Source organism: Phascolarctos cinereus, unplaced genomic scaffold (assembly GCF_003287225.1).
Source record: "Phascolarctos cinereus isolate Bilbo 61053 unplaced genomic scaffold, phaCin_HiC Scaffold_2;HRSCAF=192, whole genome shotgun sequence".
Lineage (NCBI taxonomy): Eukaryota > Metazoa > Chordata > Mammalia > Diprotodontia > Phascolarctidae > Phascolarctos > Phascolarctos cinereus.
The window spans coordinates 147,823,446-147,848,886 of record NW_027555625.1 but is presented as its reverse complement, the minus strand read 5'-3'; the positions used below and the strand labels follow the sequence as shown (position 1 = coordinate 147,848,886).

At 38.3% G+C, this 25,441-nt stretch overlaps 1 protein-coding gene across 1 annotated transcript in view; it reads left to right on the top strand.

Moving 5' to 3' along the window:
- The window catches only part of BUB1 (BUB1 mitotic checkpoint serine/threonine kinase), a 53,087-nt gene extending 29,065 nt beyond the window's left edge, over nt 1–24,022 (top strand). The window contains exons 16-25 of the mRNA XM_020987948.2: nt 1,870–2,044; nt 7,962–8,049; nt 10,451–10,677; nt 14,723–14,866; nt 15,795–15,910; nt 18,771–18,932; nt 19,119–19,276; nt 19,370–19,544; nt 19,875–19,981; nt 23,021–24,022. Coding sequence (XP_020843607.1) covers nt 1,870–2,044; nt 7,962–8,049; nt 10,451–10,677; nt 14,723–14,866; nt 15,795–15,910; nt 18,771–18,932; nt 19,119–19,276; nt 19,370–19,544; nt 19,875–19,981; nt 23,021–23,216 — 1,548 coding nt within the window. The 3' untranslated portion in view covers nt 23,217–24,022. The remainder of the gene's footprint in view (nt 1–1,869; nt 2,045–7,961; nt 8,050–10,450; nt 10,678–14,722; nt 14,867–15,794; nt 15,911–18,770; nt 18,933–19,118; nt 19,277–19,369; nt 19,545–19,874; nt 19,982–23,020) is intronic.
- Nucleotides 24,023–25,441: the final 1,419 nt, after the last annotated feature.

Below are 25,441 nucleotides of genomic sequence, written 5' to 3'. Positions count from 1 at the left end.
TCAATACATGTGCTACATGAATAACAAAGCCATTGGTACTTTTAACCAGTACACAACCTTAGTCATTATCCCTCTGGTCTTCCTATACTGTCTTCTTCAGGAATCTCATCCCCCCCTCCATGGTTTCAGCTGTCACTTCCATGGTAATAATTTCCAAATCTCTATTACTAGACCTGACTTTTCTCCCCAGCTCCAGCCTCTATTTTCCAGTTGCCTCCAGTACCCACCAGTACCAAAAATACGACATGTTTAAAACCAAACTTATTTTTTTCAGGGGCAGCTAGGTGGTGCAGTGGATAGAGCACCGGCCCTGGATTCAGGAGGACCTGAGTTCAAATCCGGCCTCAGACACATAACACTGACTAGCTGTGTGACCCTGGGCAAATCACTTAACCCCACTGCCTAGCCAAAAAAAACCCAACAACTTTTTTTTCAGCTCCGAAACTGCCTCTGCTGTCTTTCCTACTTCTCTCAATTGCACTACCATTCTCCCAGTCACCCCGGTTCTAAGTTCTGCCTTTTATGTTATTTTTTGGGAGGACTCTTTCTATGCCTCCTATATTATCTAATCAGTTGTAAAGGCCTATAGACTTCAACACCGCATTTTCTTTAATACCTTTTCTCCCTTTTCTATTCATCTATTCAGGTTTCTTTAGCTCTTACCTGGATGTCAAAAACTTCCTAACTAGTCTCCCTTTTTCTAGTACCTTTCCTTTCTGATCTGTTTTATACACCACTGCCACATCACATGCTTTTTCTAAAGCATAGCTCTAGTGATATCTCTCACCTTCTCAACCTTAAGTGGCCTGTAGAATGAAATAGAAATTCATTAGATTGGCATGCAGTGCCTTTTGTAATATGGCCTCAGCTTCTCTTTTAATTTCCTACTTATTTATATGTATCCTCCATTGTAGCCAAAGTAGACTATTCACTATTCCTCAAATGCGTCTTCTATTTCTCTTTTTCCATACCTCAGCTCAAACTTTTCCTTCTGCTTAGAATGCTTCACTTACCTTTTGCCCCTGACCTATTTCTTCCTGTCAAAATTTTTAGGTTAACCTCAAATTTCTGTCCTTAATGAAGTTTTTCCAGATTCTTTCTCTTCTGCCTTCTCACCACCACTAAAAATAACTCCAAAAAACCAGAAAAACACCCCTCTTTAAAATCCTCACCCCCCAAATAACTGTATTTATACTGTCCTTAATTACACTTATCTCAGAGTACAAGGGAGGATGTCATGTTTGTCAAGCACTTTATAAACCTTAAAGTACTACATAAATGCAAGCTGTAACTATTGGTACTACGGTTATTTGTGTATTTACCTTACCTACCTCTACCAGATTTCAAGTTCCTTGGCTGGCTACTCTTTCTTACTATCTTTGTATCTCAAAGTGCTTTGCACATAGTGGGTCCTTGATAAATGTAAATTGAATTGTATTGAGTTTTCCTTCATCCTATTTGTCCCGTATGCCAGTTTGCCAACAGGGTGCTACTATAACTTTAGAATGTTCCAGCCTGAAAAAACAAAGCTGAATCCTCTTCTGATATTTTGTATTCTACTGCTAAAAGTCTTAGACAAGCTAATCTCTACTCTATTCATTCTGACAACCTGTTTGACCTTTTTCTTAGAAATATGCCAGTTAATTACTTGAATTTTATATAATACCTTTAAAAAACAAAAATCACAATTGTAAAAAGAATTATTGGCAACGTCTATAGTAATAGGACTAAAATAACTTCTTACATTTGGCAGCTGTTAATATGTGTTATCTTTGATTCATGTGGTTTGAACATCTTAAAAAGCTATCAAAACTTAAATTTTCATTAGGATTGAGAAGGTTGTTACTTTTCATTATTTCTTACATATAGGAAGGATTTCAGGCACCAGAGCCCTTGGATGACTGTACTATATGGGGTGTACGCTATAACAAAACTTTGGCGCCCAGTCCTAATAGCACAAGGGATTTTACATCTGCTGCACAACTTGCTTCTACACCATTTAACAAAATTTCCATGGATGCATGGCAAGCCCTGGAGGACAAAGGTGAGTGTTACTGTATTTTGGTGCCTTTGTGAACCACTATTGATATTTTAGTGTTCTGACCAGGTGTTTTTAATATTTTATTTTAATTTAATTAATTTATTTTGAATTATCAGCAATCACTTTCATAAGCTTTTGAGTTTTAAATTTTTCTCCACCTCCCTCCCCAAAACGGCACACAATCTGATACAGGCTATACACATACATTCCTATTAAACATATTTTCACATTAGTGATGTTGTAAGCAAGAATTAGAACTAATATGAGGAGCCACCAGAAAGAGGAAACAAAACACAACAGAAAAAAAAATAGCAAATAGTATGCTTCAATCTGCATTCAAACTCCATAGTTCTTTCTCTGGTTGTAGATAGCATTTTCCATCATGAGGCCTTTGGAGATGTCTTAGATCCTGGTATTGCTGAGAAGGGTTAAGTCTATCAATATTAGTCATCACACAACATGGCTATTACTGTGTACAATGTTCTCCTGCTGACCAGAAGTCTTAAATAAGAATGTGTGAATTGTAAGGAAGAAACTCAATAGACTTTCATATCTTTTCATTTTACTTAATCGTATCATCTCAGCTCTCTCTCTCTCTCTCTCTCTCTCTCTCTCTCTCTCTCTCTCTCTCTCTCTCTCTCTCTCTCTCTCCTTCTCCATATATACATATACAGATAGATAGATAGTTCTGGAATTTAGAGGGTTTTCTTACTTTTTTTGAGATTTAATCTCTTAGGTTGACAGTAAGATAGAGATCTGTAAGTAGCAATCGAAAGGTATGTGTATCTTAATTTGGCCCAACTATATCAGACAATTATGCACACTGTTTGCTTTTCCCAGATCACTTAACAAATAATGATAGCTGTCATCAAGACGAAGTAAAAGGAGAGTTGCCTTCAAATTAAAGAGGAGATCTAGATATGAGTCCTTGTTCTGAAGCAGCCCTGGGTTCCATGCTACCTTCCATCCACTCTCCCTCTGTCCCATATTTGTAATGAATCCCTTCTCCCCTCCACTCTCAGAAGGCCCAACTTTGCCTAAAATTTACTTCAAGCACCACTTCCCACATGGAGTCTTTCCTGATCCCTTCCTCCAAAATCACCTTGTATTTACTTTGTATGTGTTTTATATGTTCTTGTGCAATGATTTTCCCCATTAGAATGGAAGTTCCTTAGGGAAAGGGCTACTTATTCATCTTTATGCCTAGCACTCAATAAATGTTTGCTGCTCAATTGACTGAGTTAACAAACTGTCCTGTGGCCAACAGCTGAAGTAATTTTCCTTCACCTAGCCTGTACCCACCCAATGGCTGGAATTCTCACATCCTTCTCACATACCTCTGTCAGAATCCCAAGCTCCCTGCAAGGTTCAGCTCGGGAACCAGTTCTGACATGAAGCCCCTCCTAATTCTCTCCCCAACTCGATGGCTTTGTATTTACCTTATCCACACTTGGTATGTAGGCACACTGTGTGTCTGTGTACGTGCTGCGTGTGTGTATGCTATTTCTCCTGGTGGAGTGTAGGGTCATGGAGGCCATCCAGGGAACAGGCATTTCATTTCTGTCTTGTCTCCTCAATGCCTGGTACATGGCAGGAGCTTGTTGATTTTAAATGCATTTTAACAATGACTTCCATGAGAGCTACACTCTTAGGTCCCTACCATATTATAACCTGCACAAGCAGCTTAAGTAGATCTTTCATTTATTTAAATTTCACATTATTAAACTGTTGTCTTCCTGACTTGTCAAAACTAGGTAATTATAAAGATATATTTATTCAATAAATATAACAGCTGACTTAAAATTCTTAAAAGAGCTTTTACAATGGAGATGATACTGAGAACAGCAGGCGGCAGGGTGGGGATACAGGGAACTAACTGTTCTCTCTTTCATCTTTTTCTTTGAAGGCTAATTAAGGGTGCTGACTTTGTGCCTTCTGCTTGGATGCTTCACTGAAGTCTCAATGTTAATCATGCCTCTCTGTAAAGATCATTATTTATTTGAATTTAAAGCAGATTCTTATGAAGTTTATCATCTAAACCCAAAGAATCATTAGCCTTTTATTACAAACTGGCAGAAATCTCCTTTCACACATGCTACCACTTTGCAATGTCAGTGATTACCCATACCCTGTAGTCAAAGCTTTTTTCTTCTGACTCATCACTTTTTATCAACAGTTGTTAGCTAAAGCAATGACGTAAGATCTGCCAAGAGAATTTCAGTGAAGTGGCTAGACCAAGGTATATTTTAACGCAGGTTCAGTATTTCCTGGTCCCATTGGTTTTGTGTCATGATTACTGATTGAAGCATGAGAGAACATAATCCCTGGCTCATGAACTTGTAAGTTTAAATCTTACGTTTTAAAAAAAAAAAAAAGAAAATCTCAATAAATGGGAAAAGGGGGGCAGCTAGGTGGCACACTAGATAGAACACCTGCCCTGGATTCAGGAGGACTTGAGTTCAAATGCGGCTTCAGACACATAGCACTTACTAGCTATGTGACCCTGGGCAAGTCACTTCACCCCATTGCCTAACAAAAACAAAAAACAACAACAACAACAAAAAATAAATAAATAAATGGGGAAAGGTCAAGCATTAAGGCAAACTTGTTGCACAGTTTATTCAACAGAGTTCTAAAAGCTTTTTTTAAAGGAACTCTAGCTCAAATCATAACTTTTTTCCCCAAAAAGTCATTATTGTCTTTTCCATTTGCCACGTCAGCTTCGTAAGTAAGCAAAGCTCTTTGTAGTATGAAAAACACATAAAGACTATCTCGTACCTACTCTGTAGGTGACTATCTCTGCTAGAAATTAATCAGTAGAAGTAACTTTGGCTTAAGACAGCCTTGTGCTTTGGATTATAGCATCACCATCAATATTAAGTGGTAGCATTTTCAGAGCCCATTTAAATGTTGCTTCTCCCTATCATTGGGAAATGATCCTTCCTTCCTTAGCACTACTTGTATACTATTTGTTTGGCATTTATCACATATGACCTTGTATTGTAGTCATTTGTTTTATGTCCTCATGTTCCTTGATCAAGGATATGGTTTATACTTATTTGTATCCCATTTATTGCCACATATGTTAGCCCCAAGCTGAGAAGCATCATCATATAGTACAGTGAGTCTCAGTGTAATCTGAAGACTCCCGGAGTCTCTGAGAACCTTTCAGAGTGTCTACAAGATCAAAACTTTTCATAAGAATACCAAGATATTATGTAAAACACTGCTGCTCTTCTCACTAAGGTTTTTGTTTGTTTTAGAAAATAGTTATCATAAAATATGTTATTTATATTAACATGATAGTTCATTTTAATGAATTAATTTAAAAACATTTATCAGTTTTAATTTCTAACATGGTAAATACCAATAGATATCATCCACATAATCAAAAGCACTTTGGGGTCCTCAATTTTAAGAGTGTTAAGGTGTCCTGAAACCAACGAGTTTGAAAATAGCTGGTGTAATGGATAGAGAACTGGCATCAGAGTCATGAAGACCTGAGTTCAAGTCCTGCCTTGGAGATAGATATAGATAGATAGATAGATAGATAGATAGATAGATAGATAGATAGATAGATAGATAGATAGGCTTTGTGACCCTGGGGAAGTCACTTAACATCTCAGTGTCCCCCAAGTAGCTCTCTAAGACTTAAAGTTCAGAACACTTGCTAATCTCAAGTGGTAAAGAGTTTCCTTCCTAGGAGTTCCCTAAATCAATGAAATCACAGGCATTGTATACATTGATAGGCAGAAAATTTGCCTTTACCTTCTCTCTCACCTTATACCCAGTCAACATAACCAAGTCATGTTGCTTCTGTATCTGTTAAATATCTTTTATCTATCTCTTCATCTGTTGACACCGTCCTAGAACAGACCCTTATTACTACCCACCTGAACCATAACTGCCTAGCAAGTCAGTTCTCCATTATTTATGCCTGCCATTCCATCTTTCATATAATTTTCAAAATAACTTGCTTATCTAAAGCTCAGACTTGATCAGTAAGTATTTATTAGGTGCCTACTGTGTGCCAAGAGCTATGCCAGGTGCAAATACAAACATGAACAGTCCCCTGCCCTCGGACCTAACGTTCTACCAGCACCCCATCTCTGCTCAAAAGGTGATCTTACTCCTTTATTCAAACATCTTCAGGCTTTCCCTGCTGCCTGCTGAATCAAATTCAGATTCCTTTTTCTGGTATTCAAGGCTCTCCACAATTTGGCACTATCCTGCCTTTCCAGTCTTATCTCATTAATTCCTTCCATGTACTCAATATCCCTGCAAAACTAAACTACTTTTTGCCCTCCTGCATGCCTTATATTTTCTTATGAGATCATTACCCCTCTTTTAACGTCAACTCAAATGGTTTTCACAAAGCCTTGTCTGATTTCTCTTCTCCATTATTAACAACTTTATTTCTAAAAGCTACCATATGGCTTGTTTTGTATCTCACTGAAAAAAAAGTTTTTTAAAAAGTATATCTTTTATACCAAGCAGCAAAACATGATAGATAGAGAACTGCTTTCAGAGCCAGGAAAACCTGGGTTCATGTTCTGGCTGTGTGATCCTGGTCACCTTTTCAGTACCTCCCAGCTAACACTAACCTTAATGGACCCTAATTCCGGCTCCACCTCTGACTCTTTGGTTTTAAGTTATTGAGAAAGATGTCAGTCTACATTGTAAATGGAGTTCCTCACTTAGAGCTCCCAGCACTCATGAAATCACAGTGCTGGTCCCAAAAAAAATGTTTTATGTCTTTTCTCCTCAACGAGATTGTAAGGTCTGAGAGAGCAAAGGCTAGATTATCAAAATTGTGAGTCTTCCACATTATGTAGCAAAATGTTCTATAAATAAGAAGTGCTTAATAAATGTTTGTTGAATTAATGATGACTTCATATACTTCCTGTTTCTGGTGTTCCTATATAGTTTGCCACCCTGAGGTCAGAAAATTCATCTTCCTGAGCTCAAATCAAATAGCTGTGTGACCCTGGGCAAGTCACTTAACCCTGTTTGTCTCAGTTTCCTCATCTGTAAAATGAGCTGAAGAAACATATGGGAAAACCACTCTAGTATCTTTGCCAAGAAAACCCCAAATTGGGTCATGAAGAGTTGGACACAACTGAAACGATATAGCTTAACCTTGCTTTTTGTAGAAATTATGTCGAATTGCATTTAACTGTAGTAGGAATCGTTGCCATTTCTATTTCTGTTTGTATATATGCATTTTTCAAGAACGGATAGCAAAACAAAATTTCATTTCATTAGTATCCATATACTTTTTCAACCTAATGGATCACTAGCAGCTATTAAACTATGTATGTAAGACGAGGACATTGTCAGAGGTTTTATTTGTGATTTAAAAAAAACTAATATGTTTTAGAAGATTACATACTACATTGGGCATTTTATAAATAACAACAGTACTGCAAAATGATGTAGCCTAGATATTCCCTGAAAAATCCTTTTCATGTGACTCCCTCAGCCCATGAGTTCTGCTCAATAAATGGAAAACGATCTCCGGTTTTGCATGTTGATGTGTGTGCTGTTAAGAGATTTGCCTGGACTGTTTGTTTCCATTTGTAATTTTTCTTTGAGGAGTTGTGTGGGAGAGAAAGAAAGGAAAGAAGGAAAGAAATGGGAAGAAGGAAAAGAAAAGAAAGAAAGAAGGAAAATGCTTTTTAAAGTAAAAAGTTAATATTAGAATTCTTGTGCATGATTTCTGAACTAAACTTTCCTATGAAAATGGAGTATTGAAGTTCTAATGGAAGTCAGTGCTTCTCTTTAGTAGTACTTTTAAATCCTCAAGCCCAATATATACCATAAATTAAGGAACATAATTGAACTAATTACAGTTACTGTGTCATAAGATATCTTTTTTATCCTGTGCCTTTGTTTCTAATTAATTATGTTTGAATTTTAGAAAACATGATTGAAAATGATAGTGCTGGTATGACTTATGATTCGTGTAAGGAAAAGCTTGTGGAGAACTCAAAAAACCAGAAGCTAAGGTAATGGCACATTAGAGCGTTTCTCTATCTTCCTTTCCAAATGTGTCTTTAATTTCACATCTATAATACAGCACTTCTAATCTGTATATATTATTATGTAGTTGTTCCTTTTTTCCCCCTTAAGCAATTGGGGTTAAGTGACTTGCCCAGGGTCACACAGCTAGTAAGTGTCAAGTGTTTGATCTGAGACTGGATTTGAACTCGGGTCCTCCTGACTTCAGGGCCGGTGCTCTATCCACTGTGCCACCTAGCTGCCCCTGTGGTTGTTATTTTAAAAGGAAAACTGTTCTCACTTAAGATATGTAGACTTTAACTCTATAAAGTTGAGAAGCCAAGGGGAAAAATAGCTGGGGTAGAGGTATCATGACAAAAGAGCCCCACTGAGTTCCTAGCCAGATGGAATCCAGTAACAGTTAGGGGAAAGGGCAATGGGTGTACCCTCTTCTGGTCTTATGACCAGATGATTTGAAAACATGCCGTGTGCTTATCAGATTTGGAGAAAAAAAAGTACGATACCTCTCATTCTAAAGACAAGCAATGGGTTTTAAAGCTGCATGGCTATTATTGAGCCATCAGAGCTCATCCAGAAGAGAGTGACCAAGATAGATGAGGTATATTTTCCATAGAGCCAGGGGAAGAACCTCTCTGGTAATGGGTAAGAATTAGAGAAAGATAGACATTAGCTTGATCCTTATAATAATTTGTATTTACATAAAGATGACTGTAACCAGTTTACATAATACTTTGAGGTTACAAAGCATTTTCATCACAACCCTGTAGTATAAGCATTTTACCCCTATTTTACAGAACTAAGGCTCTGAAAGGTTACTTGCTCATGGTCACACAGGCAATTAGTGCCTCAGTCAGGATTCGAATGCAGGCGTGTAGACTCTAAGGCTAACCATCTTTGTACTGTACCAATCTAAAGTTTGCAGAAAATTTTTTTCACAACAGCCCTATGAGGTAGTGGTTCAAAGTATTATCCCCCTCTTACAGGTAAAAAGATGAGGCTTGAAGGTTTTGGTTTGTCATGTAATTACTAAGTGTCAGAGCTAGAATCTAAAACCTTACTCTGAAGTTCCCGCAGTCTTTCAGACTATTGATGGAAAAGTAGAGAGGGCTGTCCTAAGAAGTAATGAATTTCCCATTACTGGAGGCCTTCCTGGGAGAACTAGAATCCCACTGATTGGAGGTGTTTTAGATGGAATAGATTGTTCAGGTTGAACTACATGACTGTCTGAGGTCTTTTTTGTGATATCCTCTTGTGGCTTCATATCAAGGTGGTTTAAAAACATCTGTCAGAGTGCTTGAAGTACAAGTCAGATTCACCACAAATGCATGTGTTCCAAAGACGAACTATTTCTTCGTATCACCTGGAGGGGAAAATGACTATTAAAAATACCAATAAGATGATATGATTGAGTATTGGACTTGGAGTTGGGAAGGCCTGGGTTTAAATTTTACCTCTAACACATACTACCTGTGTGATCTTGAACAAGTCTTTTGACCTTTCTGGGCCTCAGTTTCATCATCTGTAAATGAAGATAAAAATACCTGTATTACCAGCCTCATGGGGTTGTTGTGAGGCTCAAATGAGATAATACTGGATATGCGAAATACCTTGTAAGCTTTAAATAAAGCATTATGTAAATGTCAATTAAGTGTCATCATTATTACTGTTAGAAGATAACCACTTTGGTGAAACTGAGGCCAATAGATCAGACAACTATTAGTAGCATTGGTAAACTAAGCAAGAATTCAAGGGTGATTAGTTTGGTGATTAAAATTCAGTTAACAATTACTATACACCTCCTGAACTGAGTCCAGAGCACAGGGCTTGGTGATGAGGAAGGAAGAAAGTGTAGATAAGAAAAATTAGATAAGACAGCATTCATGCCATCACAAAGCTTACAGTATAGTGGCGTGCTTGGTACATACACAAATCATTAGAATAAAAAAAATTATAAATACCCCATTGCCAAAGAGCAAATAGAATGCTATAGGAGGTTCAAAGGGGGAAGGGCTTCATGAATTGGAGGGATTCAAGCTTCATGAAGGAGGTGGTGTTTGAACTGGGCTTTAAAGAATGTGGTAGTAGTCAACAGCAGAGATGGGTCTAGGCAGTGATGAGGAAAGGCATGGAGGTGGACCATAGAGTGAGCTGTGTATGAAGAACAATAAGTGGCCAGATACGTTCCAAGCAAAATGCATGTAAAAGGACCAGATTCCAGTGATTTTGAGAGCCGAAGGCTAATAATTTAATCATTTTTTTACTTTGGGTTTTGAAATACTGCCCTTCGAATCAGTATAAGTTAGGTGTATATTCTAGTCCCTGGACTTTTGATATCTTATTCTCAAGTCTAACCTGTTTCTGCCTCTTTTTGTGTCTGTACATATCCAGTATAATTCAAGAAAATGTCACAGAGAGCACGTTACTGGTCAGTGTGCCGCCGCTTCCATTCACTCAGCGTGTGGTGGCTGGAGCCCTTACCCGTGGTGTTGAGGAGGGCCGCGTGGCCTGTACACTCGCTGAGGATGACCTTGCAATGGATGTGGAACCAGAAGTCAGTGTTGAGCACCCAGCCAATTACACACAGAGTAGACCATCTGCAAGTCCTCATGTCCAAGGTAAGAGCTGATGATTATCTTAATTTTCTTTCTTTTTTAAACAAAAAAAATGATTTCTGGGCATCAAGGGGAACCCTTGAGAAGGAGACAGTCATTAATAAGAGATATTTAAAGCCAGATTTGAATATTGTTTGATGGTACTTATTTTCTGACATACCATTATTTAGTCTTTTTAGTTGTGTCCAGCTCTTTATGACCTCTTTGGGATTTTCTTGACAAATATACTGGAGTGGTTTGACATTTCCTTCTCCAAGGATTTTACAGATGGGGAAACTGAAGCAAACAGGGTTAAGTGACTTGCACAGAGTAACACACCTAGTAAGTGTCTGAAGCCACATTTGAATTTAGGAAGATGAGTCTTCCTGACTGCAGGCCCAATGCTCTATCCACTTCACCACTCTGATATTTTTAAGAGTTATTTTCTGGAAAGAAAAGTGTATAACATTTGATTCCTACATAGCACATGAAGGACGAGTTGATCGGCTACCATTCTGTGATACCAAAACTACAGTGAACTTCTGTATACATATTTGTTACTTTAGAACATTTAATATACTGCAGTGATAAATGTGTTTTCGTTTATTTTATAAGAATATTTTTCTTAATTCAAACAGCCAGCTATTACATGGATATACCTGTAAGGGTAATATGGAGTAATGAAAGTACAAGCATTTAAACCTAAGGAACCAAACTATTTCCTAGGCATACACCAGGTGCTCCCTGTTACTTTCGTGGTGGTAACATCAAATCCTTTGATTTCTGCCATAAGTAGCAATTTTTATGGCAGCTTATTTTAGGAAGAGATGATTCTCTTCCTTAGAATTTACTTGTAGAAGTTTTTACTACCCATATCATTAGATATACTTTTTGTAAGTTTACAGAAAAAACATGTATAATGCCTGTAAACATACCTGCTGTACTCATATCTTTTAATGTAAGTAAAAAAGTATTTTAGAAGCATATCATGTGAATGCTTTAATCATAATAATAAATATCATTTGTGATGTTTAAATAGGTAGTATATTTTATGAAGGGCAGCTGGGTGTCACACTGTCTAGAGCACTGGGCTTAGAATCAGGAAGACATCTTCATGGGTTCAAATCCAGCCTCAGACCTTACTATCTGTGTGACCCTGGGCAAGTCACTTAACCCTGTTTGTCTCAGTTTCCTCATTTGTAAAATGAGCTGGAGAAGGGGATGGCAAACCATTCCAGTATCACTGCCAAGAAAATCCCAAATAGACGTGACGGAAACAACTCAACAACAACAGTATTTTAAGAATGTTGGTAGATAATTAATTTTTAAAGTATGAATACAAGCTGGACATATCATAAATTACTATCCATCCACAAGCCTTTATTAAGTACTTACCATATGCCAGGCCCTTTTGTAGTCTCCAGGAATAAATCCAAACAATGAAACCATCCCAATTCTCAAGCAGCTTATGTTCTCACAGGGAGACAAGAAGTATATATCCAGGGTATCCCAAACATCTTAGTGCAGTTTTAAGCTTTTAGAGCATCACATATGTACAGAATAAATATAAAAAGAATAAATACAAGGTAGTTAGGTATGTTAACCACTATCAACCTGAGGGATCGAGAAAATATGACTGTTGAAGGTGATGCTTAAGTGGTGTTCTTAAAGAAAGGGTAGTCGTTGAAGCAGTAATGATGTAAAAGAACATTCAAGACGTACAGGGTAGCCAATGTAAAGACCCAGAAATGGGGTCATTGTGCCCTGTGTGAGGAACAGAGACAAGGCCCATTGGGCTGAAGGTCAGAGCATTGGAGGGCAAGTACTAGACAGTGAGGCTGGGGAGACTCTGAAAGCTCCACAAAAGAGTGTGGAAGCTGCTCTAATTTCTTACATAGGGGGAAGTGACACAGTCACATTTTCCCTTAAGGAAAATCCCTACTGTGACATAAACAAATCTGTGATTTACCCGGAAATACAGATTCATAGAATGTTGGATCTTAGAGACCATCCAGTCTAAGCCTCTTATTTTACAGATGAGGAAACTGAGGCCCAGAAACATCATAATTTAATTTATCCAAGTTTACATCACCAAATAGAAGTCTTCTCACAACCAACTCTAGTGTTCTTTCTGCGGACTCCAGGAATTGCCCCTATTGAAAACACACACACACACACACACACACACACACACACACACACATACATATATGATGACCTCTCCTACCACGTGGTTTGTACCTCTCTTAAGCTCTTTTGTGCCTGTGTATCATTTTATATTATAGCCATGTATCCTACCCATTAGAGAATGAGCTTGATGTAGGAAGAAACCATACCTTACTTAATCTTTATATCTCCTGAGCACCTAAAATAGCATTGTATACCTTGTGAGTGTAGTTATCTGTTATTTCTGTAGGACTGTAAGTCTTTCCTTGATATTTAGGCTTCTTTGAATGTGCCTGGACATTTAAAAGGCTTTATTATCTGAAGAAACTTCAAATTACAGTAGTCTCTGATAAGTATGATCATTTAAGAGATTTTAAAAGGCATTTTCTGGCTCTTCTGCCAACTCTATGCTCTTGACAGCTCTTGTCCCTTTCCCAGATGCTTTTGCTGCTACTAAAAGAATAAAAATTTGAGCTTCCATGGTCTAATCCTGTCTAGCAGCAGGAAAAAGACAAAGATCCATAATTGGCTCATTTTCCAGTCTTCTTGATAAAGGTAAAATAGGACCAACCCTGGATAGGTCCATAATATATCTTAAATCTTGGTTTTTGGAGAGTAGCCTTTGAGTACCCCCAAACATCTGAAACAGTGTTAAGCCCAGATGTTTAGGGATTTTTTTTCTTTTTGTTTCTTAAAGGCATCTTTGAAGTCAGAATCTACTGAGATAGGAGCTATAGCAAAAATAACTGAAGAACACAGTATAATATGGTGTGGTCAGCTGGCCAGCTGCTTAAAGAGTTAAGCATAAGTTATTTGAGAAAGTTTCTTATTCAAAGACTCATCCCCTGACATAACAGATAATTGGGAAAGGTAGCATGATGTAGGAGAAAAAACGTTGGTTAGACTGTGCCCAAAGGGCTATAAAACTGTGCATACCTTTTAATCCAGCAATAACACCCCTAGGTCTCTATCCCAAAAGGATCATAAAAAAGGGAAGAGGACACACATGTACAAAAATATTTATAGTGGCTCTGTGGTGGCAAAGAATTGAAAATTGAGGGGATGCCCATTAATTGGGGAATGGCTGAACAAGTTGTGGTATATGAATGTGATGGAATACTATTGTGACATAAGAAATGATGAGCAGGCGAATTTCTGAAAAACCTGGAAAGACTTACATGAACTGATGCTGAGTGAAGTGAGCAGAACCAGGAGAACATTGCACACAGTAACAGCAACACTGTGCGATGACCAATTTGATAGACTTAGCTCTTCTCAGCAATATAATGATCTAAGACAATTCTAGAAGACTCATGATGGAAAATGCCATCCACATCCAGAGACAGAACTATGGACTCAGAATGCAGATTGAAGCATACTATTTTCACTTTTTGTGTGTGTTTTCTCTCTCATGGTTTTTCCCTTTTGTTCTGATTCTTCTTTCACAACATGACTAATGTGGAACTATGTTAATATGATTCTACATGTATCGCCTAAGATTGCATGTTGTCTTGGAGAAGGGGAGAGTGAAGGGAGGGAGAAAAATATTTGGAACTCAAAATCTTATAAAAGTGAATGTTGAAAACTATCTTTATATGTACTAATTGGAAAAAATAAAATACTATTAAATGGGGGAAAAAACAAACCAAAAAACCGCTGGTTAGAGTCCAAGACCTATGTTTGTGACTTTGGGCAGGTTATTAACCCTTCATTTGTCTCATCTGTAAATACAAGAGTTGGTCTAAAGGACCACTGAGGTCTCTTCCAGCTCTAAAGCCACAGTCTTATGATCAAGATTTTGCTTTCCCAAGTTCCATATTATGTTGGAAATATGTTATACTATATTTGGTTTCTGATATATTTTGCTTTATAGAAAATTGCCTTTTTTTCTTTCTCTTTCAAGACTTCATTGTTGAGAACCCATGGGATAATGACTTGATTCAGAAATTTTTATCAAGACTGTCTACTCCAATAAGTTCTTATCCCAATGCTTTTGAGTGGGATTATAAACTTCCAAGCATCAAGCTAAAATCTGAAATCCAGTTGGGTAAGAACTGTTATGGACTCGTTCAGTTTCATTTCTGTAAGGAAAACTGACTGGGTTGGCTGTGTAGTAAGAGCAAGGGAGAATACACTGATGCCCAGAGTGTTATGAAAGACCCAAGGGGAAGGTTTCTAGCATATAGGGTAGGTCCTCTTTAAAAGCTTTGTGCAAGGATATGGACACATCTTGCAAAGGTTGAAAAGGTGTGTTGCTATCTGTATTAGTGGAAGGAGTACCCATATTGATCTTTGTGCTTTACATTACTCAGTGTACACCTTTCTATGTTTGTTATGCATTGTTGACATATTTGTTATTTTTTTATTCTTGCATTGTGCCACAGCCTTTTCAGGCATTCCCTAACCATTGCCCATTATTATCCTGCTTACTTTTCTTTTTCCCTTCTCTAAAAAATGTATACTGGAGAGTTCCGTAGGATATATAATATTTCTGGGATTGATGAAGAATCCATATAGCATATTCTCCTTTTACCTTTGTAATACCATAAAATATAACCAAATAGTTGATCTTGTGGTGTGGTGGAGTGTTTAGAACAGGAAGCACATTTGAAATTTAGTCTTGGTTATGTTTCTTGACTTGTTCTGCAATTATATTCTTCATTTACATAATATATCCTATTGCATCATAGCCTATAGATACCAATCTGAAATTTAAGGCTTCTAGCCTTTTCTCATTATTAAAAATTAGGCAGAAACTTGCTTATGTTAAAAAAAAAATCAGTCAATAATCAAATGCTTCCTTAAGGAGCATTTATGAAATTAGATCTTTGATGAATAGTGCTTCTGTGAAGACCTGTTGTATAAACTTCATCCGAGACTCTAAAAAACACTTTGATAACGTGGCAGTGCTTTTGCAGAACTTTGTATGTATCACAAACTCGTTTCTTATTTCAACTTGTATCCCTCTTCCAAAGGTCCGTGGTTGACCTATGTTGATTCCTTTCTTGGAGAGGGAGCTTTTGCCCATGTTTATGAAGCTACTCAGTGGAATATGAGTGACACTAAAAACAAGCAAAAAGTAACATTAAAGGTAAGTTTGGGGTATGAGTTACTTGAACAGTAGAGAGGTCAGGTTCACAACATTTTTGTCACCTTTGCTTTCAGAGTCCACTTGGTATAGTTTCATATTTTGCATCTATTTTTCTATATTATCTGGTCACGTGATGTAGATAGAACACTGACTTTGAGGTCAGGAGGAGCACAGTTCAGTCCTACCTCAGCCCTATGCCAGCTGCCTGACTCTGGACAGGTCACTTACCTTCTCAACTGCTCTAGGCAAACTCTTTGAAACTCTTAATTGTGGAACAATTATTAATATGCTTGAGGAAAAAGAGTTTCAGTCAGTAAACACTAAGTTCCTACGTCCTGGATATTGTGCTCAACGCTAGGGAGACTGAGACAAATATTTAATCATCCCTGCCCTCGAGGAACTTTCATTGAGGAAGACGTGTGTGTGTGTGTGTGTGTGTGTGTGTGTGTGTGTGTGTGTGTGTGTGTGTATACACAGAATAAATACAAAGCAGTGGGTGCAGAGAGGCATTCTAGCAGATGGAGGATCAGAAAAAGTTTCATGTGGATGTGGCACCTGAACTGAGTCTTAAAGAAAATAAAGGATTCTCTAAGGAGTGGCGGTGAGTAAGGAATGTATCTCAGGCCTGGGGGGTGGTCAGTGCAAAGACACAGAGATGGAAACATTGTTTGTAAGAGCAATAACATGAAGTTGGCTGGACCTTATAAATGTGAGCTATATCAATTATATAATATAACATCTATGTAATATACTATATCTATAGTAATAGTAATAATAATATATTGTCTATAATATGACTGAAAAGGTAGGTTTGGCCGAGTTATAAAGGGTTTTAAAAGCCAGTAAGAGGGGCAGCTGGGTGACGCAGTGGAAAGAGCAGCGGCCCTGAAGTCAGGAGGACCTGAATTCAAATCCAGCCTCAGACCAAACAGTTGACACTTACTAGCTGTGTGACCCTGGGCAAGTCACTTAACCCCAATTGCCTGAAAATTAAAAAAAAAAGCCAGTAAGAAGCCACTACAATTTGTTGAATAGAGAAGTAACGTGTGCAAACTGTGATTTAGGAAAATCATTTTAGCAAATATTTGGAAGATGGATTAGAGTAAGGCGAGAATTGAGGCAGGGAGACCAGTAGTGCAAGTGAGAGAGAATTAGAGCCTGAACTAGGTGGCACAGTGGATAGAGTGTTGGGCCTGGAGTCAGAAAGACCTGAGTTCAGATCTGGTCTCAGACACTGACTAGTTATGTGACCCTGGGCAAGTCACTTACCCCTGTTTGCCTCAGTTCCTCATCTGTAAAATGGGATGGAGAAGGAAATGGCAAACCACTCCAGTAACTTTGCCAAGAAAACCCCAAAAGGGGTCACAAGGAATCAGACATGACTGAAAAACAGCTGAATGTGAGTAGAGAGAAGGGAGTGTATGCTACAGATGATATGGCAGTAGAAAGAACAAGATTTTGGCAACCTGTCTGCTATGTAGGGTAAGAGAGAGTGAGGACAAGGATAACTCTGTGGTTGTGAACTTGAGTGTCTAGAAGGGTGGTAATGCCTTTGACAGAAATAGAGGAGTTTGAAGAGGGAGGTGTTGGAGGAGGGGAAAGGAGAAGATAATAAGTTGTGTCTTGGACATATTGAGTTTGAAACGTCTATAAGATATCCATTTTGAAATGTCCAGTAGGCAGTTGGATATGCGTGTCATAGAGCATGAGAGAAACTAGGTCTAGAACAGATATATAGATTTGGGAATCATATGTACATAGCTAGTTAAATCCATGGAAGCAGACAAGGTCACTATATCAGAGAGTGTATATAAAGAAAAGAGGACCCATGACAGAGCCTTAGGGTATACTCACAGTTAGAGGATGGAATACTAGTGGTAACCGGCAAAGGCATTTAAGAAGAAGCAGTCAGGTAGGAGGAGGACCCAAAGAGAGAAAACTGAGATGGGGGAAAGTATCTAGGAGAAGAGGGCGATCAGCTGTGTCAAGTGTTGCATAAATGGCAAGAAGGATGAAGAAAGGCCATCAGATTTAGCAGGTAGGAAATTGTTGCCAACCTCAAAGAGAACAATTTCCATTGAGTGCTGAGGTCGGAAGCCAGTTTACAAAGGTTTGAGATGTGAGCGAGAGGAGGGGAAGTGGAGGTCAAGGTGGAGGTGATGGATATCGATAGATTTTTCTGGGAGTTGGGCTTAGAAAAGGTAGAGGACTATATTTTGAGGGGACAATAAGTTCTTACGAGAGTTTTTTGAAGATGAATGAGTCTTAGATATAGTTGCAGGCAGCAGGGAAGAAACCAGCCGATGGAAAGAGAAGGGGAAGATGAGGAGGCAAAGGTGATCTACAAGAGAAGCCAGAGGAGATAGTTTGAGGGTACATGTAGAAGGGTTGGCCTTGATGAGAAGAGTCATCTCTTTATCAGGGGCTGACTTAAGGAACAGAGAATGGGGCAGGGTCAGGGTGATTATGCCAAGGAGTTTTGAGATTTAGAGAAGGGGAGAAGAGAGAGCTCAGCATGAACAACTTCTGTTTCTCAGTAAAATTTGGGGCAAGGCCTTCTAAAGTTTCTAGACTGGTGAAATCATGATTTTGGAACCTCTTCTCTCCCACACCCACCAAAAGAAAAAATGGGTCTATAATCAACCCAGAAGAGACTGCATTAAGCACAAGTGTGTATAGTTCTTCTCTGATATAGCAGACATGGCACAGCCACACTTCATCTGAGTCCCACAGATGTGGTGATGAGCTGCCTTTCATCTGGTTGAAATTGCATAACTTTCTGTGATAAGTTATTTTTCTGATATTTTCCAGATTATACAATGGATTTTTCAGTAAATGTTCCTATGTACCTAATTTGCAGGTCCAGAAGCCTGCAAACCCCTGGGAATTCTATATAGGAACCCAGCTGATGGAGAGACTGAAACCGAGTGTGCGCCGCCTGTTCATCAAGTTTGATGCTGCTCATTTCTTCCATAATGGCAGTGTGTTGGTTGGCGATCTATACAGTTATGGAACGCTACTAGTGAGTGCCTTATATCTCACGATTCAACTCGATATTTAATTCTGTTTGCAGTGTAGATTTTTGTGACTGATATCGTTGTTTGGTGTTGTAGGTTGGGTTGGAGGGATCTGGGGACTTTGGTAGCTTATTTTAAATCTTTGCGGTAATCATATTGCTGCTAATAAAGAATTTCATTTCTGCTTACAGAATGCTGTTAATCTTTACAAAAACACTCCTGAAAAAGTGATGCCACAAGCACTAGTCCTCTACTTTACAATAAAAATTCTCCACATGATAGAACAACTTCATGGCTGTGAGATCATTCATGGGGACATTAAACCTGACAATTTTATAGTTGGAGAAAGGCAAGTCATGTTCCTTCTTGTCAGGGATCCTCTTACTCTGTTTATCAGATCTCTATTCCATGGCAACCAATATTTTTTTTTAACCTAATTCAGGTTCTTGGAACAGGACAATGGAATAGATGATTTATCTCATGGATTGGCTTTAATTGACTTGGGTCAAAGTATAGATATGACCCTTTTCCCAAAAGGAACTGCATTTACGGCAAGGTGTGAAACCTCTGGTTTTCAGTGTGTTGAAATGCTCAGCCAGAAACCTTGGAACTATCAGGTATGGAATTGTTCAGTTTGAGAATTTTGGTTTAACATTTCTCAGGCCTTCAGAATGAGTTGGGGGCTCTGATCAATTTGAACATTAAAAAAATAAAAAAATATCTTTTGCATAAATTCTTTTTGGGGGGTGAACATCAGTTGAGGATCAGCGAAGATGAGTATTAGGGCCATGGGAAAAGCTACTTGAATTCTTTGTTTTGGGGAATTTCTCCCCTTTCTCCTGTTGACCGTTATGGAAGTAGTTGCCCCTGGAGCCAGAAATTCTAATGAATTGGTTTTTTGAGTAGCCACGTAAGTTACAATGGTGTTTTATGTGTTTTGTTCATAGACTGATTACTTTGGGATTGCTGCAACAGCGTACTGCATGCTGTTTGGCACATATATGAAGGTGAAAAATGACCAGGGAGTCTGGAAGCCTGAAGGAGTTTTCAGAAGGTAGATCTTATGTTATGAAATATGTATCCTGGCATGAAAAGACAAATAGATGGATAGAAATGATCCACATGTCCGTTCTTAAGAAACCAATGCATTGGAGGAAATTTTTCATCTCTTTGCCTTTCAAGGAAAGAAAAACTAAAAACTGACCAAAAAAAGGAGGGGGTGGAGGGGGGTGCCCAAGGCAGAGACCAGTATGTTTTAATGGTTAGTAAGATGCTCCTCTTTGGATCCTCTCTATGACACAATTTTTTCTACAGAGTATAAATGTTAGTTTAATTTCAGGAAAAGGAATTACAGGAACATAATTTAGAGTGGGAATGGACCTTAGAAACTGTCAAATCCAACCTTCCATTTAATAGATGGGGAGATGGAAACACAGAGGCATTAAGTGCCCAAGGCTGCACAGCTAATAAATGCTAGGAGGTATGATTTGAACTCAGGTCTTTCTGACTCCACACCTTGTACTCTATCTACTTTGCTACCCAGATCCTGGATTTCATCAAAGAGGGCTTAATTATTAAAGAACTTTAAATTTTTTTTCTTTTTTTGTTTTTGTTTTGTTTTGTTTTTAGGCAATTGGGGTTAAGTGACTTGCCCAGGGTCACACAGCTAGTAAGTGTCAAGTGTTTGGTCTGAGGCTGGATTTGAACTCAGGTCTTCCTGACTTCAGGGTCAGTGCTCTATCTACTGTGCCACCTAGCTGCCCCCTAAATATTCTTTTTGAAAGTTAGGTATTCACATTCTGAAAAGCAGTGTGTGCTTAGTTAATAGATCCCTGAACTTGAAGTCAAGAAGGCCTGGGTTCAAATCCTGCCTCAGACATGAGCTATGTGACTATGTGAAGCAAATAATTTCTCCTCTCTAATCCTGTTTTCTTATATATAAAATGGGGGCTATAGCACCCGCATGTCAGGGCTAAACATTTTACAAGCCTTCAAGCACAATACCCTAATTACTGACACTTTTGTCGTTGTGCCTGCATTTGTAAAGAGAGACAGGGGGGCCCGCTGGACCTTTTATAAGGAGTATTGCTTTTTTTAAAAAAGGCAGTGGTTTTATACTTGAATCTAAAGTGCAGAAACCACCTCTCACTATTTATGTACAAAAATCTTCCCTAGAATAGATACGGCGTCCCCAGAGTTATTGTGTGCCATCCTATGAGTCTATGATCGCTGAAGCCAAACTGTCTCCCCAGTTTCACTTTCTCTCCCATCTCGCTCTCCTCGCATTAAGCTAGGCCGCTTCCTTTACCATTCCATTTTCCCATGCTTTAGATTCATCATCACTTATGTGCTGCATTACATTTTTGTTTATATTCTCTAGTTTTTGGTATATTCTTCTATATGAAGTTAATATATTTCTCTTGTGTCTGCAAAGTATTGCCTTATGCTTAGTAAGTATTTTTGAATAAATGAGGAACCAGCTATAATGCTGAATAATCACTTTTAGGAAAGTTTTGGAAGGAAATAGTCATTAATTGGTGAGCTCTAGGATCTCTGCATTTCTAATGCAAACTTAAAATGCGTTTTATGCATCTTGATCAAGTGATCAAAACCTAAGTGAATAAACAAGTGTATAAATAAGATTTTAAAAAATATTAACCATCAATTTCTTTGCTTTCAAAAATATATTAGTGGTACTTGCCTAGTTCCTACTGCTGGGGAGGCAGAAGCTGGTGGACAGCTCTGAACTACAGCAGGGCTAAAGTTCAGTGTCCACACTAAGTCTGGCACCCATATGGTGAGCCCTGGGAGTGAGAGGCCACTAGGCCGCACAAGGAGGGGTGATGGTTATGAACAGTGGAACCAGGCCAGTGAGGAATCACTGCACTTCCAGCCTGGGGAAAATAAGGAGTCCCTGTCTCAAAAAAGGTGTGTGTGTGTGTGTGTGTGTGTGTGTCTGTGTCTGTGTCTACATATGTACATATTATAAAGGCATCTACCAGAAATATGTGTGTAGATTTTAAAATCTTATTACAATAATAGGTTCCATATATCAATTATTATAGTGTCCTGGAAGAAGGCCTATAAGAGTATTTTGTTGAATGACTTTAACAAATTCTCTGCACTGAATAATTTAACATAGCGAATATGTTTTCTATAGGCACTTTCTTGAATTATGACACATACTAGCGTCATACATGTTAGTTTAACCAATGTGGTTGGACTGGATACACACCCCAAAAAAATCTTAATTTGAGTCTTGGGTAAATCAGATGATAGCTAACAAAACTCTTCTGCCAAGGCCAAACTAATTTTTATCACATTCTCTGCATTACTTCTACTTTGCTGTAGCCTTTGATCTAGATTACAGGTTTAACTTGAAGTCCATGAATTGGAGCGGGGAAAACTGACATCTTCATTTTTACTAACCTCTAAATTAAATTAGCATTTCTTCCAGTTCAGGCAAAAAACATTCTAAGAAGGGATCCATGGCCTCCACCATTCTGCTAAGTAAATGTGTGCAACGTGAGATGTGCAAATTTAGAGATATCTCCGCTCCAAATGATCACATGGACTATTTGTGCCCAACCTGTGGCAGAGCCTTCCAAGCTCATTTTGGTCCAGTCAGCCACCCTAGAACATGCTGTACCTTGACCCCAGCATAATGATGATGTCATTTTGGTTCTCAAAAACAAAGGACAACAACCTCACCAAGAATAAGAACCCCTGATCTGGATGGTCTTTGGTATCTACCGTTACCTATTTTTCTCACTATGATAGCTACGAAGTTTTGGACTTCAACCATAAGAATCCCAAATAAACACAATCTGAATCCCTCATCCTGCAGTTAATTATATGAGCCAAGTAATTCTGACCATAGTCCATCTATCACTAGCCAAAAGTAAAATAATTTCTATAAATCCTTAAACTTTTTTCACGTTACTATAGTCACATTTTCCATTTTCTTTACTTTCTACATTCTGAACTGTGTATTTAAGCAAAGGTGGGAAATAAATTAAATCCAATCCTTTTGAGGTCATTGAAGGTCTTATTATTTTAAAAACACTTTTTTTTTATTCTGTCACACTTTTAGGATTCCAAATTCTGAAATGTGGAATGATTTTTTTCACATCATGTTGAATATACCAGACTGTCACCATCTTCCTTCTCTGGAATCCCTACGGGAAAAACTGAAAGCAGTATTTCAACAGTCCTATGCAAGCAAGATAAAATCCTTCCGCAGCCGGCTAATCGTGTTACTTTTGGAATGTAAACGTTCACGAAAATAAAATTGGGTTTGTTTCTGCCTGTTGTATAAATTGGCTCACCCTGTCACTCCCTAAGTACATCAATTAGAACCTATCCATCTGTTTCATCTAAATGTCTTGAAACACAGAAAGCCTGGTATAGGGGAAAGAACACTAGATGTGTAGTCAGCAGAGACCTGAGCTCAAGACCCACGTCTAACACTCTACTAGCTGTGTGACCACAGACAAGTCCCTTACCCAGTTTCCTCATCTACAACCTACCTCACAGGACTGTTGGGAGGATCAGTGAGATTATGTATATAATTAAGCTTAAAGCTCTCTGTAATGACAGCTATTGTCATTATTAACTATTGGAACACATCCTTGTGATTGAAAGATATTTTACTGTCAATCAGCATTAAAAATAAGCTAGCCAACTTACTAGAAGCATTCAAATGTCCAATGAGAGCGTAGGGACCAGCCTGAGTCTGTAAAGTTGGAATGAGTTGGGACACATATATTAAATAGGTAATTAAATGGGTAGTTGTCTAGAAAACATAAATTCTTCATTTACTAGGAATGCCAGACAAGTTAGACTTCCTGGATGTTGGTTTTTAACCTCTTCTGTTTCATAAACTTCATTCTTTACCTTGTTCTGAGTGCTACTTAACTGTTTTCAGGGGCAAGAGTTAAAGCCGTCAAGCCCTTATCTCCCTGTTTTCTAGGGATATGGCTTTAAAGCCTTCAGCTCAGATTTTAGTATCTTCAAGAACAATTGTAATGTCTGTGGTGTGCACTGTTTCTTAAAAGAAAAGACAAATGTAATAAAATGAAAGACTTTGAAAACACTTGGTATCACTGTTTTATATACATGTAGACAATAGCACCCCATTCATCTGCTACATTTGGGCCATATCAACCATCAAGAATGCATCTTGGAACCTGGAAATAGCAAAGGGGAAGAGAGGAGTCATGAGGCCACGTATTTTACTCCACAGAAGAAACACATCTACCCACAGGCCCAACATTATCAGTGTAGAGTTATGTATAAGACTGGGGTGGCTGATTTAGCAATCTTGGCTTTATGGTTTCCTTGGAAACCTTCAGTTCTTCCTGAGTTACAATGACAGAATCAAATTTTAAAGCTGGAAGAGTTTTTTCAGATCCTCTAATCCATTCCCTTCATTTTAATCGTATAAGTATATAGGAAGGAAACTATTAAAAGATGATTTATAGAAAAGACAGTTGGCTGAGGCAGGAGGTAGGGGTTGGAGAGATGAGACCACTTTTATAAAAATGGACATTAATATTATAGTTGATTATAATGACAATTATCAAGAAAAAGATTAAACAGAATATGCCAAACATAAGCATAACAGAGTCAGCATGTGGCATAATAGAGAACTTATCTCCTGAGTCTCACTTCTGACCCATCCTGACTGTGGGACCCTGGCCAAGACATGCAAACTTGATATTCTAGGCAACTCAAGAAGGAAAGGGAAGGGAATAAGCATTTATATAGCACCTGCTATGTGCCAGGTACTATGTTTAAGGTTTTACAGGTTCTGTATCAGTTGAGCCTCACAACAATCCTCAGAGGTAGGTGCCATTTTTCTTATTTCATAGGGCAGCTAGGTAATGCAGTGATCAAGCACTGAGCCAGGAGTCAAGAAAGACCTGAGTTCAAATGCAGACTCGGACACTTACTAGCAGTGTGACTGGGTAAATCACTTGGCCTCAGTTTTCTCATCTACAAGATGGAGATAATAACAGCACCTACTTAACTGCCCACTTGGACAGTTATTCTCCCTCTGAGCTCCTTCCTCCCCTCCCAACTTCCATTTCTAAAACCATCAGGAAATTAATTCTGCCATTGTTACCCTAGAGTGCGCTTCGTTATATTCACCTTTGACTCCTCTTACCATTTCTCTAACTTCCAAACCAAAATATCCATCCTTGGCCACCACAATCCCCTCTGTGTATTATCTCCCCCGTTAGACTATAGGCTCTTTCAAAACAAAACAAAACAAAAAAAAGAATATTAGCTCTCTGAAAACAGAAACGGTCTCTATATTTGTATTTATATCTTCCGTGTTCAGCACAATGCTTGGCATCCATTAAATGCTTTATGCTGTATATGGCTTCTTTGTGCATAGTCATTTGCATGTCGTCTTCACCATTAGATTGTGATCTCTTTGAAGGCAGAGACTGTCTCTTCTTTTTTGTATCCCCAGTGCTTACCACAGTGGCTGACATAGTGCATGCTT